Raw genomic sequence first — 13,234 nt, 5'->3', positions numbered from 1 at the left:
GACATGTCAACGAGTAAATCATCTTCAAGGTGCAGCATTCTGTTCCTTTGTTTAGATTTCACTATTTTATGGTAGAAAATGCTGATTTACACAAGTATTACGATGAAAACGGCAGTTCTAGATGTATTTTTAGTTTATTCGGCACCATCGATTGATTTGACAAAACATTTCCGCATATAAGACATTCAGCATTTTGTTTATATTCATGTTCACGTCACGTAAAACGCAAATATTCATCACTATATTTATGAAACGCAGTGCGTTTTTGTTAACCCTGAAGGGAATTTTCGCTCACATTTGAATTAGCACTGCTATCATCTATCCCAGAACTTGATCCAGATTGTCTTTTTTGATTTAAAAATTTGTCCATGATAAAATCTAAATAAAGCACTTTTGATAAAATAGTCGCACTATCACCCGCTCACACACATATACTGTACTGAAACTGACCAATATGTTCTGACGATTCTAAAATATTACTAAGTGGGAAGAATAAACGAATTACTAGGCATTATTGCAGGTGTTCACGTTTCATTGGTAAAGTCTGTCTCAAAATAAAATGTGCTATATCAAAGACTTCGTTGTAAATAAAAAATGCTTTGTAAAAAGACTTTTTGGATGGCATAATATTTATTTTTCAATTCCAAAATTTCGCGACACACCCATGAGGCTGTGCGACACACCGGTTGGGAACCCTGTATTAAGCAATTGACAGTAATTAACATATTGTAAATAAATCTAGACTTTCATCCCGGTATTGAAACAAGGTCTACTAAATACAATTCTCCTCTGTATCAGGCATACACCAGCACGTAGAATACGTTACCCAGTTTCAAGAATGAAACTACAGTTTGTGTTGGTTTGAATGTTTTATTTTTGTTTCGGTTTACAAATGAAGAGTATGGATATGTGATAGTAAATAACAAATAAATAAGTAAATAGCAAATGAATAAATAAATAAAGAAAGAAAGAAAGAAAGAAATAAATAAATAAATAAATAAATAGAGAAATAAATAGAGAAATAAATAAATAAATAAATAAATAAATAAATAAATAAATAAAGGAAGAAAGAAATAAATAAATAAAGGAAGAAAGAAATAAAGAAATAAATAAAGAAATAAAGAAATAAATAAAGAAAGAAAGAAATAAAGAAATAAATAAAGAAAGAAAGAAATAAATAAAGAAATAAATACTACAGTTATTCGTTGTGATAAAGTAGAATTATCACTGCATGGTGTACCGAAGATTTTACTTTATGTTTTCATTAAATTGACAGAAAACAGCTCAGGGGAGCGAGATGCAGACATTACTAAAAATGAAATGGGGATCGGGGAGAGCAGATGCGCATGTGCCTAAGGGCGGAAAAATTCTAAAAAAAATCGTCCCTGAGATTCCTGAGATATTTGTTTATGTTTTGGAAATGGTCAAATTCGAAAACCATTTCTAATCACTGCAGACTAACTTCCTAATTAATTTAATTCCAACTGCTAATTTAAAAACTGTTTACACACACTAAAATATCATAGCATTTGCTGTTACTATCCACTACAGGTTAATCAGCAGGCCTATTAGATATTTAGTTCACCACTGCAAGGTGTGCAAGAAAAATCGCACAATTGTACTAATCATGTATTGTGACTGCTGTTTGCATTAGTAAAAATCATAACACTTCAACGTCAGTATGTTTTTAAAAAAGAAAGGGATAAGTTAGGCCCACTTACAAATGATTAAATTATGAAGTCAGGGAAATGGAAGATAATACAGTACCTTAATTCATTGGAATAATAATAATAATAATAATAATAATAATAATAATAATAATAGTAATAATAATAATAATAAATACGTGAAAAGGGTAGACTACAGTGTTCATGTAAAATATATTAAGTTTCTTTCATTATTTCCGAAAAGGTACGGTGTATGAATTGAACAACAGGAAAGTAGCGCTGTAGTTTATAATATGTAATATCTTTTAATATCAAGAATGACAGCCATTCATTTTAATATAATTGAGACGTAGAAGTTTTGAAATTACGTCTCTTGACCATAAATTATTGTACGAAGCATTTAATAAGCAACAGTGAGCCCTTTAAATGCCCCAAATGTCAATGTCATTTAAGTGTTCTGCTGTGAATATCTAGGAACGAATAGCGCTCCGAGCGACGGAATTGGCATTACGAGGGAACCACTTTAGACCCGTATTTCAAACGCTATGCGCCAGGTTGTATAGTCTCGTAAGCAACGGTCTGTACTCGCTTGAGCTGTACTGTGTGCTTATAAACCTCCTCTTCCCCATCCAGCAACGTTGCAAAACGTCTAATACTGTAAACTTTAATAATTAGTTAAATATTACAATTAGAAAAAAATTGTAAAGACATTTTTCTTCCTTATGACATGAATAATCATCAGTTAAAATAATGGCACTCACATCCCTTACACTCTATGTATGTATGTATGTATGTATGTATGTATGTATGTATGTATGTATGTATGTATGTATGTATGTATGTATGTATGTATGTATGTATAATATATTTTCCGAGGAGTTACGCAGTTTTAGTTTTTTTTGCTGTCCGATTTCACATGAAATATCCCATATCGCACAGCCAGGAAAATACTGTCGTAAGTCGAAACTCGTATATTACTTTCGTAAATTATTTCCAACGCTGTTTTACTAGTTGAAGGTATGAAATTATAATAACAAAATAATAAATTATCCCAGGTCTTGGTACCTATTTATTAAAACATTTTTACAACATTATTTTACTGGGAAATACCATATATTTAGAAATCACAATTTTCTAGTTACGACAGTATTTTACTGCAAGTGCGATATATGTATGAAGTTTTGTATGTTTAAATTCAGTTTCTATATGTTTGTTTAAAGGAAGTGTTCACTTTAACCGAGTAATATCCTTGTGCAAGGCTGTAAATTTGTACTGCAGTAATTTTAACACGATAATAAGCGCTGTGGTAAAATATTGCCGCATAAATCATGTTGTTGCGAATGCTATCAGACCTTCCTGTTCGTAAGGCGTAGAATCGTCTGCGCCATTTACAGAATTTGATGGTTATTTTAGAGTTGCTTCAGTAAAATAAATTATTGCCGTTTGATCATAACAACTAAATAATGATTACACAAACTTTTAACATTACTAATATGTTTACTTTGCTTATGGATGTCATAATTTGACGTAATATTGATTTAAAGAACTATAACTATGGTCGTAAAATGGAAATGCAATAATTCCAATGCTGAGTTGCACAATGTGTATTCCTATACAAGAGGCGACCAGCTGGTTTCAAGCGAGTGTTTTCACTATGAATATGAATAAAACCTAATACCGGTATATATTATTTTGTTTAAAGCATTTACATGATGATTATGATGATGACGATGATGATGATGATGATACACCTATAACAATATGGGGAGTTGGTAACAATGCGGGTAGTCAACATCCTTCCTGCCGGAGTTAATCTAATGCAACTCTGGGAAAATATTACTAATAAAATACTAGATGCTCCGGTCAAATCTTCGTGGTACTTAGTTATCCACCATTTAATAGCCACTAGACACAGACGTTATCGGATAAAACTGTTAAATGATCCAAATTCCGAGCTTTGTGGTGAACCTGAAGCTCTGACTTACATTTTTTGACGATGCACCAGAACACAAGCTATTTGGCGGTGTATGGAATACTATTTACAGGGATTGAGAATTGATCGATACCCGTGGTTTAGTCCTTATATTCTAACGAGGCCAGATTTTAAATTAGTTTCTAACTTTAAACACGATTCTTGTGTGTGGATTCTCGGAAACACGGTGCATTATAAAGTACAAAATGAAGGATGTGATTGTGATGGCTATGAATTGTACACGAAACATAAAAAGAGTCACATAAGAGTGAGCAAGAACAACGCAAGAATTATACAATATCTTTTCTGTATATAAACAAAGAGGGGAAAGTAGCAACAAACTTGTATCATAGTCTAGTATTAGTTTGTATGTAAATACCCTATGTATGTATATGGTGTACATAGTATCAGGTTATATTTATGTATATGATGTGTATTGTAAGTAAGGTAATGTATCAGCATTATGTAAACAAAGTATTTTGTAAAAAAAAATGATGATGATGATGATGATGATGATGATGTGCTTTCTGATGTAAAGATGCTCGGTGTACACCTTGATACCAAGTTGCCTTGGACAGAACATATCAGCTCAATTTGTATTCGGTTATCTAGGGTAATTTATCTGTTACGACATTTAAAACAGTTGATAACGAAGAAACATTTAAAGAGTGCTTATTACGGTTTTTCCCCACAGCATTTTGCCTTTCGTAATTAATATTTTGGCAATGTTTTAGTTGAGTCCTATTCCTAATTACCAGATGTGAAAGAGGGCACGCAGTCAACATTTTTTCGTAATGCAATTCTTTCTGGAAACGTTTCCGTATCGATAAATAAAGACGCGAAATAGGATGAGAAATTCAAGAATATTCAACGTGAGAAGTAACTTATTTATTATGAGGTAGAAACATTGATATTACGACGAATGAAGAAAAACGACTAGAAACATTTGAAATGTGGACATGGAGAAAAGTGATGAATGTAAAATGGACAGACAGAATAACAAATGAAGCTGTGCTAGAAGGAGTAGGTGAAAAGTGAATAATGATGAAACTGATCAAGAAGAGAAAAGAAATTGGCTGGGTCACTGGCATCCATTTCCAACACGTTGCAATAGCTCCTCTGAATGATTGACTGGTGTTGCATAGACAACAGCCTTCTCCAAGTGACCCCAAAGGTAAAAATCTAATGGGGTAAGGTCGGGTGATCTGGGTGGCCAAGGCACTGGACCGCCGCGTCCAATCAAAACAGAAACAATGTACTACTGTCTTGTCGCTGTGTTGTTTGTAAATAAACACTGGTACAAAATCAAAACAAAACAACACAATAATATGATCAGATACTTATGAAAACAAAAGTCACTATTACTATTTTTTCCCAATAAATAAGCATTTTCCGTCAAATTTTCATATAAGGAATTGTTCTTATTTTTTATCCAGGAGCACGCTCACGCGTTTTTCAAACATACTTATGACTCAACCTGTATTTCCTAAACGAGGAAAAAGCGAAACGAACTATCTCCACGTTTCTTAACGAACGAAAATTAGCTTAAATATAAATTTTCATTACATTGAAGAATATGACTGGGACGGTTCACTTGTAAGAAAAAACTGCAATAGAAATAATTGTGAACAGGAGAAAAGTTCGGTGAGAAGAAGATATCAGATGATAGACAACATTAAGATATATGGATGTATGGGGAGGCTCAAGAAGGTGGAAAAGAGAGAAGATTGGAGAATGCTGGGTTTGGAGTGTAAGACCTGTCCTTGAATCAGTGCAGTGACTTGTTCAAATATAATGAAAATGATATTGAAAAAAATTATAAAAACTCTTCAAAATTACGACTTCATTAGCATTGCCATAAGGTGCTTCATATGCCATAGGCCTATCAGTGTATATATGCTAGGCAAATGCAACATTTGTAAACTAACGCTTTTATTGGCTGGAAGTTTATAAACAGATCTCGCACGCAAAACTCAACATTTTCATCTCAATCGAAAATATTAATTTGTTCTACATACTGAATGTCTGAAGAGAATTTTTAGTCACCCAGTTCCTGAACTCAATTTCCTTGGATCCTGCATAAAAATGACGAAGTGAATATAAATGTTGTATGAGAAGTTTCTTTAAACGGAAAATGGATTATCGGATTTCCCCCGCGGCATTCCTTCATGATGAAAAGAAATATAGATGCAGGGATCACTAGTAGGCTACAAGTTGACAGATATCACTACTTTGACAGATCGGCTGTGCCTTCAGGTTATCGATTTTATTGGATATATAGTGATAATGTATGAGATATACTGTTCGTGTTCAATAAAACCCTCAAATACTGTGCTAGCAGAATTAAAATAACAACACGACAGATTCGGCATCTTTACGTAGTGGTGTGCAGCTTCGTCACATGAGTCCCGCCGTGCATTAAATAAAATAAGATCGTATAGTTCTATCACAGTCTAGTACATACAGTCACGAAGCTCAATACGTAGTAAATATGCATCCATAGGTAGTTGCTAACCACTAGGATCGCTAATATTGCCTTATTACAGACAATGCATAATAGTACCGGCACAGTCAATTGTTTCTAGCACCCTCACAACTCAAGCTTCGTGACTGTATATACTAGACTGTGGTTCTATATTAATCTATATTTTCATTAATCTTCTCTTTTTATATTGTCCTCTTTTTGTTATGGATGATTCTTCCATCGATATCTTCAGCCTCACTTTACTACCCCTCTCTCCTCTGCCTCGTCGAGCTGACTGATTTCGGATCTTCTACTAGGAGGATTTCATATCTTCGACAAGGGCCTCTGGTCTACTACGCTAGTGAATGGATTAGTTGAGCTTATTCTTTCTCCTAGATACATTTCTGGTATAATAATTATCATTATCGTCGTCGTCGTCGTCATCATCATCATCATCATCATCATCATCGACCACCGCTGTGGAGTAGTGGTAAACATGTTTGACCTTGAAACAAGCAGTCCTGGGTTCAAATCCTGGTTGGGACAAGTTACCTGGTTGAGTTTTTCCCGGGGTTTTACCTCAACCCATCATGAGCAAATGCTGGGTAACTTTAGGCGCTGGACCCTGGACTCATTTCGCTGGCATTATCATTTTCATTTACTTAGACGCTAGTGAATCATTGCAATTGATAAAGCGTTGTAAAAGAATTCAATTAAAATTAAATTAATTATTATCACCATCATTCTACCGTGTGTTAGGGATTAGGGTTCGGTGGATAGGGACGGGTTAGGGACGACCCTTCAGCACGTCGGCCTATTGTGAACCCCGAATCATGGGATGAGGTGTACCAGTCCATCGGACGCCGAGTGTGATATCGGGCTAATAGTCCTGAACTCGTTACATTTCCTGGCATTATTTTTCTTCGGTATTGGAATCAATACTGTCTCCGTAAAATCTTCAGGCCAGTCGCCTTTCTCATACATTTTGTTGCATAATTATAGAATTTCCTTCTTGTCTTCACCCAGGCATTTCAGTAATGCAATGGGAATTCCAGCAAATCCTGTTGCGTTTCCATTCCTCATTTTCCTAAGAGCTAGTTCAACTTCTTGCCTTAAAATTTAAAATCCTCTTTCTTCTTTTGATACGCCTGCTTCTTCTTCTATAGCTAACCTATTTGGACGATTCCCTATCTCATATAACTGTTCTAGGTACATATTATTTCGTCCATGTGTTCAGTATTCCTTGTTTATCTGTTATTTCATTGCCTATTTCGTCCTCTATCAACCACAAGGATTTGCATTTCTTATTTGTGAAATCCAAACATTTAACTTCGCGGTACATTAAATCATATCTTCCATTTCTTTCTAGATCCTCTATTTCTTTACAATCTCTTTCATCCAGTCTTCCTTTGCCTTATCAGTTTCTCTCCTTCGTTGTTAAGTTGCCTTCATTAATAGAAAAAATTAAATACCTTTATCGAAAGATTTCTTACGCTGCTGATGTACTTCGACCTTACTCGCCATATAGATGCTTAAGTTATATGCGATAAACTCAGAAATGTAAACGAATACAATCCCATACGTACTCAAGGGAAGACCGTACATAAGTTACTTGGAAAGGTTTATTGTAATCCATGGACTGTTGCAATTTATTAAAAAAAATAATGCTATTCAATTGTGCTTCGACATGAACGCGAAATAGACGCGTGCAGAACACATACGTAACTATAGAAAGTTAATACCGTGGGATTTAACGATCGGTGGAGTTCCAAGACGCGCACAGAAGGTCACGGCATTCAGCTATGGCTCATAGTTTTGTTACAGTGAGTGTTTGAACTTCTGCCATTTCTGTTTCACCACAGAACGGGTACCCTTACTCGGTATGGGGAAGGACGTATTCTACGTCGAAAACGGAACTAAAGTACCGAAGAGAACCTTATTAGCGCGACTGAAATTCGGGTAGATAATTCCACGCAAATAACAGGATTATTATGTAGTATGTGTTTTCCTATTGCATCTTGTTTTCTTCGAAAACTGAAGATATAAAGAAAGACCATGACCTCCTGCAATTTGAGAAATCACGATTCATGAAAACGTCACATTTAGGCCTATACAAATATTTGATATTTCAATATATATATTTTCTGAATTTGGTACTTTCAATAGGCTTAATATTGATGGTGTTGCTGTAATTTATTACTGATTAATTTTGTCTTCGAAATCTCACTACGTTTTTCTTAGTAATAAATAACTTTTTCCTCGAAAGGAGATAAATTATATATATTAAAGTAACACAATTGCACGTAGCTATAAACGCTATTGATGTATTGTAGTATGATAATTGAAATGCTATCAGTGTACCACTATTCTCCATTGGTCTCTTGCATATCCTTAAGCTTATTTAATTGGTATTATTGTAGCATGCGTCTGTTCAGAAAAACCAAGGCTTAACTGTTGACAAGCTAGTGGCCAGCTTCCAACAAATGAGTCATAATTGGTCGGTGCCACTTTATATCTGAACCTGGCCTTCTATCCTCGAAGTTGCTGGTTCGATTCCGGCGCAGGTCGATGGCATTTAAGTGTGTTTAAATGAGACAGGGTTATGTCCGTAGATTTACTGGCATGTAAAAGAACTACGGGACAAAATTCCGGCACAGACGCTGATATAACCTCTGCAGTTGCGAGCGTCTTTAAATAAATCATAATTTTTTATAGCTGAACACTATCTGTTTCTCCTTATTGCTTGTTTATTAATATCTTGATCTTTTTCGTTACAGGTAAATATTAACTGGAAAATCGCAGTAGAAGAATGCAGATTGAAATTAGTTCTTATAGGACCTTCTTTCACGGTAAGCTAAATCTCATTGACTTAATATTGCTTCAATTTTCACACATATGCATTTTACTGTCCCACCTGCGTGCTGTAAAGCTTCATGGCTCTGACTCGCTTTACGGAATGCGCGCTGGTTCGAGTCCTCATGGGGAAGAATTTCCTCATGAATATTTCGGCCAGAATTATGGGACAGGTGCCCACCCAGCATCGTGATGCATTTTGCGACCTACGATAAATAGCATTATCAAGTTTCGAAAACCAGCTATACTGAGTAGATCCTCGAATTGACATTTCGTTACACCCATATTGGTTGAATAACCGTTTACCCCCGGTGAGTCATGTGGACGTAGCACGTGATAAAGTAATTAGAAATTCAAGACTGGAAATAAAGAAATTGTATTTAACAAAAATTTACACAATCTGGCAAATGCAGATGGTTTAATAATAATCGTACATACGAGTGTGCAAAATCAGAAATTAAAGAAGCATTTATAAATATTGAAAGGGCTTGAATTAAGTAGGGCTTTCGAAAATAAAGAAAAAAAAAGTACAGGGTGGAAGGGAACCTATTACACTGATTCACAGAGATAATAGATCAAGTCAATGTGAACAGTTTTTGTCAAATAAGTTTTTCGATACGTCCAATAGTTTTGAGAATACGAAATGTAATGTCTTGCAACGTTGCAAAGAGAAGAGTGGCCATTGAGATCATTTTCCCGCAATGGAGGTGAGTGTAACTCCAATCATCAAAAGATAAAAGAAGAAATAGAGTAATCAAGAAATAGAGAAAGAAGAAAAAAACAAAAAAGAAAATAAATAGAGAAATCAAGAAATGGAGAAAGAAGTTAAAATTGAAAAGAAGAACCCGAGCACTCAAGAAATCTAGAAAGAAAGGAAACACCAAGCAGCAGCTAGGCTATATATTTTAATAATTATGTATAAAACTGTGACTCGTAGTACTGTCGCTCTTAAAGCTCATGCTTATAGCTGTATGTAACGCCTGGAGGTCCGTGTGGTCTTGCAATCTGAAAATTACGTAAAACTGCTTTTGTATTAAAGATTGCTATTGAGAACAATTTTGAAATCAATGTACGTCTGTGCAAGAAGGGGGACTGCTTAATTGAATATATTTAATTATGGTGCAGCAGAAGAGTATATCCAGTGTTGCAGAAAGATGAACCACAAGTGCGGAGGGACATTATGTTTACAAGCGATGCTATAAGCTAGTGCTGCTAATCGGAGTGACTACTACCGCGGAGGAATCGGAGATTACGAATAAAGCTCTCCACCGGTGATCTCCGATACTACCGTAGGTGGAACAGGGGACATACGGAGGGATGCGGGGGTTCGGAGCGAAGCGACAGTTAGCTCAAGGACGACCGGCGCGTACGGACTGACGGTAGTTGTGAGTGGAATAAAAAGGCACCAAATCGGATATCCGTCGCATGGAAATTCTTTAATTTAGTTGAAGGTAATAATAAAGTCAGACACTGTAAACTTTGTGGGCGAATTTACTCTACGGGTGGTGGAACTTCGAATTTGTTAGACCATTTGAAGCGATCGCACAATCGCGAACTTGATGAAAACAATTACGCAAAACATTCGATAATATTTCTTTTTAAATTGTTTTAGTGCTATTGTTCCCAAAGGCTCACAGTCTATGAAAAAGTCTTGAAATTTCTCTAAAACGTAACTTTCGAGGCAATAAAAAACATATGAAATATTTACAAGACGACTTGAGTTATATTTTACTGTTTAGACACCTTGAGTTATATTTTACTGGATTAAAATATTTCTGAATGAAACTAAAGAAACATCTGGTAATAATATAATTACAATTATCCTTAAGTTGATATCCACTTATATTTTTATTACAGAGCAAGAGTGGCGCGTTTTAGAAGAGGCAGTTCAAATACTGACACCCTTTAACACAATAATCACAATCCTGTCTGGTGAAGAATCTGAATAAATTATGTTGGACAGTAAACTTTATCCCATTGATAGCCCGCGTTTCTTTTGTTTCATTCTGAAGCTCCCTTAACATATTTTACGTTAACTAAACCTATTAGAATAATAATTGACAAACCCTGTTTGCGATTAAACGAGAGTTTCTAGGAGAATTAAAGTATAAATGTTACATTAGCTACTGAAAAGCTTTACTTCTGCGTTAGTTTTGCAGTTAGATTGAATGTTATTCATTTGGAAAATGACATAAAACTAATTCGGCTTTCCACATATACTATGAATTTCAAAACTAGAAAAAAATCTGTCAGCTAACGTAGCACTTTAAGCAACACAAAAAAAAGAGCCGAAGAAAGAGAGAGAGATTAACATAAAAGAGAGATTAAACAACAACAAATTAGAACTTATTTTAAAAGATACTCGGACGTCAGCGGACTCGAATCACTACCTGATCCGATTAAAGGAATGTTCAGCGGAAAGTGTATGTCTCCGCCACAGAAAATATACAACCTGCGCGGCATCAATCGGAGGTAACCGGAGGTCTCCGATTGAAAGCGCGCAAACAACCGCTCCGGAGAAAACCTAATCATAAGCAGCACTACTATAAGCAAGATGCTGCATTCATATTAGCATCACATTTTCACCGATTTATAACTGCATATTAACTTGTGGCTTGTAAATGCAGACATTATGACATTTATTATATACAATTATAAGATGCCTTTTCATATACTAGCAAGGAAGCGCATGCTGTATACTCCACATAATTTTCATATTAGACCTACTGCTTAATTTTAACATTTTAACTATTTTAAATTTATATATATATATATACACACATTTAATGTTTTATGATATAATTCCTTTGTATGATTTTACACTTTTAATATGATTTGGTTTTATGTAACCCATTGTCTTTCAATGTATATAATGTAACTGTTCAACTTTAGAGTTGTATGTATGTATTTACAATACAATTGGGTATACACCCGTTGGCAGTGATATAATATACAATAATTACAATTACATGAAATAAAATAAAATAAACGTAAATGAAATAAAATAAAATAAACGTAAATGAAATAAAATAAAATATACGTAAATCTATAAATAGTAGCTGCAATAAACCTAGGACTATAAATAAAAACGCTATAATAACGCCTACAATAAGCAAAGTAAATCTAACTTATAAGTACTTCTATTTTACCCAACTATTACCAATTAAATAATTACATATCACCTTAATTAATTACATACCAACTTAATTACATATCATCTTAATTAATTGCATATCGCCTTAATTTATTTACATATCAACTAAATTACATATCATCTTAATTACATATCAACTTAATTAATTATATATCAACTCAATTAATTACATGACACAACTTAAATAATTACAGGCCAGTTACTTTATGGTGACAGCTCTGGCCTGGCGACGCAGTGGTTTGGGCGAGTTCGCTGTTTGTTCGAAGGGGTGTTCATTTTAGTCTTCCCCTGGCTGCGCTAGCGGTCACATCTCGGGAGCGTTAGTGTGGGCGTACAGTCGCGCTAAGGACTTACTACACCACCACTGTCTTGTATATTGCAATTTAGTGTGTTTTTTTACGTACATTTCATTTAGTTACTTAAATAGTTGTAGTGCTTCTGTTTTGTATTGTTTAGTATGTAGTATTTATTGTCTAGATTCACTGCTATTTTGTGTTTGTGAAAATGCTGCCTGTTAGAAGCAAACTGAAAGTCAGGTATTGCATTCGCAGTCGCGAGAAGTCGTGAGCAACGTGTAGCGCTTTATGAAGATAGCGTCGGAAGAAAAAACCCAACGAATGTTGGAAAACTTGTAGCAGAGTTTACCGCTGTGTCTGAGAGCTGTGTTAGCCAAATAATAAGGGAGACTAAAGACATTGATAATCGGCGCCAAAATCAACTGTAGACAACTTTATTGAAGCTGTTATAAGACGAACCAAAGCACGAGTTCTATATTTCACAGAAATAGCGGCCCACATTTCAAAATATATATATTATTGAAATTGAAAGACTATCGACTTTCAGGGAGGTATCTCGACTTTGAGGAAAGTTATTTTGAAATTAGGATTTCATTGGAAAAAAAAAAAACACAAAATAGTTGCAAAATTGTGATGGAGCATCACAGCATTAGGTCCGAAAGTTTGCAGTATTTGAGGAAAATAAAGAAGTACAGAGAAGAAGGCCGCTCCATCTTTTACATGGATGATGATGATGATGATGATGATGATGATGATGATGATGATGGGAAAGGTAACAGTGAAGGTATTTCCTTATGAGTATATAGTTAATTAGTGATTCACTGTTAA

The 13,234-nt window shown here is 34.8% G+C and overlaps 1 protein-coding gene across 4 annotated transcripts in view; it reads left to right on the top strand.

Annotated features, from left to right (window-relative positions):
* Positions 1-13,234, top strand: part of LOC138712148 (dual 3',5'-cyclic-AMP and -GMP phosphodiesterase 11-like) — a 1,303,168-nt gene that overhangs the window by 214,539 nt on the left and 1,075,395 nt on the right. The window contains exon 2 of one of the 4 annotated variants that reach the window (XM_069843623.1): positions 8,881-8,952. The exons of the other annotated variants lie outside the window; for them this stretch is intronic. Coding sequence (XP_069699724.1) covers positions 8,913-8,952 — 40 coding nt within the window. The 5' untranslated portion in view covers positions 8,881-8,912. The remainder of the gene's footprint in view (positions 1-8,880; positions 8,953-13,234) is intronic. 4 annotated transcript variants of the gene reach the window in all.

This window comes from Periplaneta americana, chromosome 13, assembly GCF_040183065.1.
Source record: "Periplaneta americana isolate PAMFEO1 chromosome 13, P.americana_PAMFEO1_priV1, whole genome shotgun sequence".
Lineage (NCBI taxonomy): Eukaryota > Metazoa > Arthropoda > Insecta > Blattodea > Blattidae > Periplaneta > Periplaneta americana.
The sequence above is the reverse complement of the archived record's forward strand: the minus strand, read 5'-3'. Positions and strand labels throughout refer to the sequence as shown.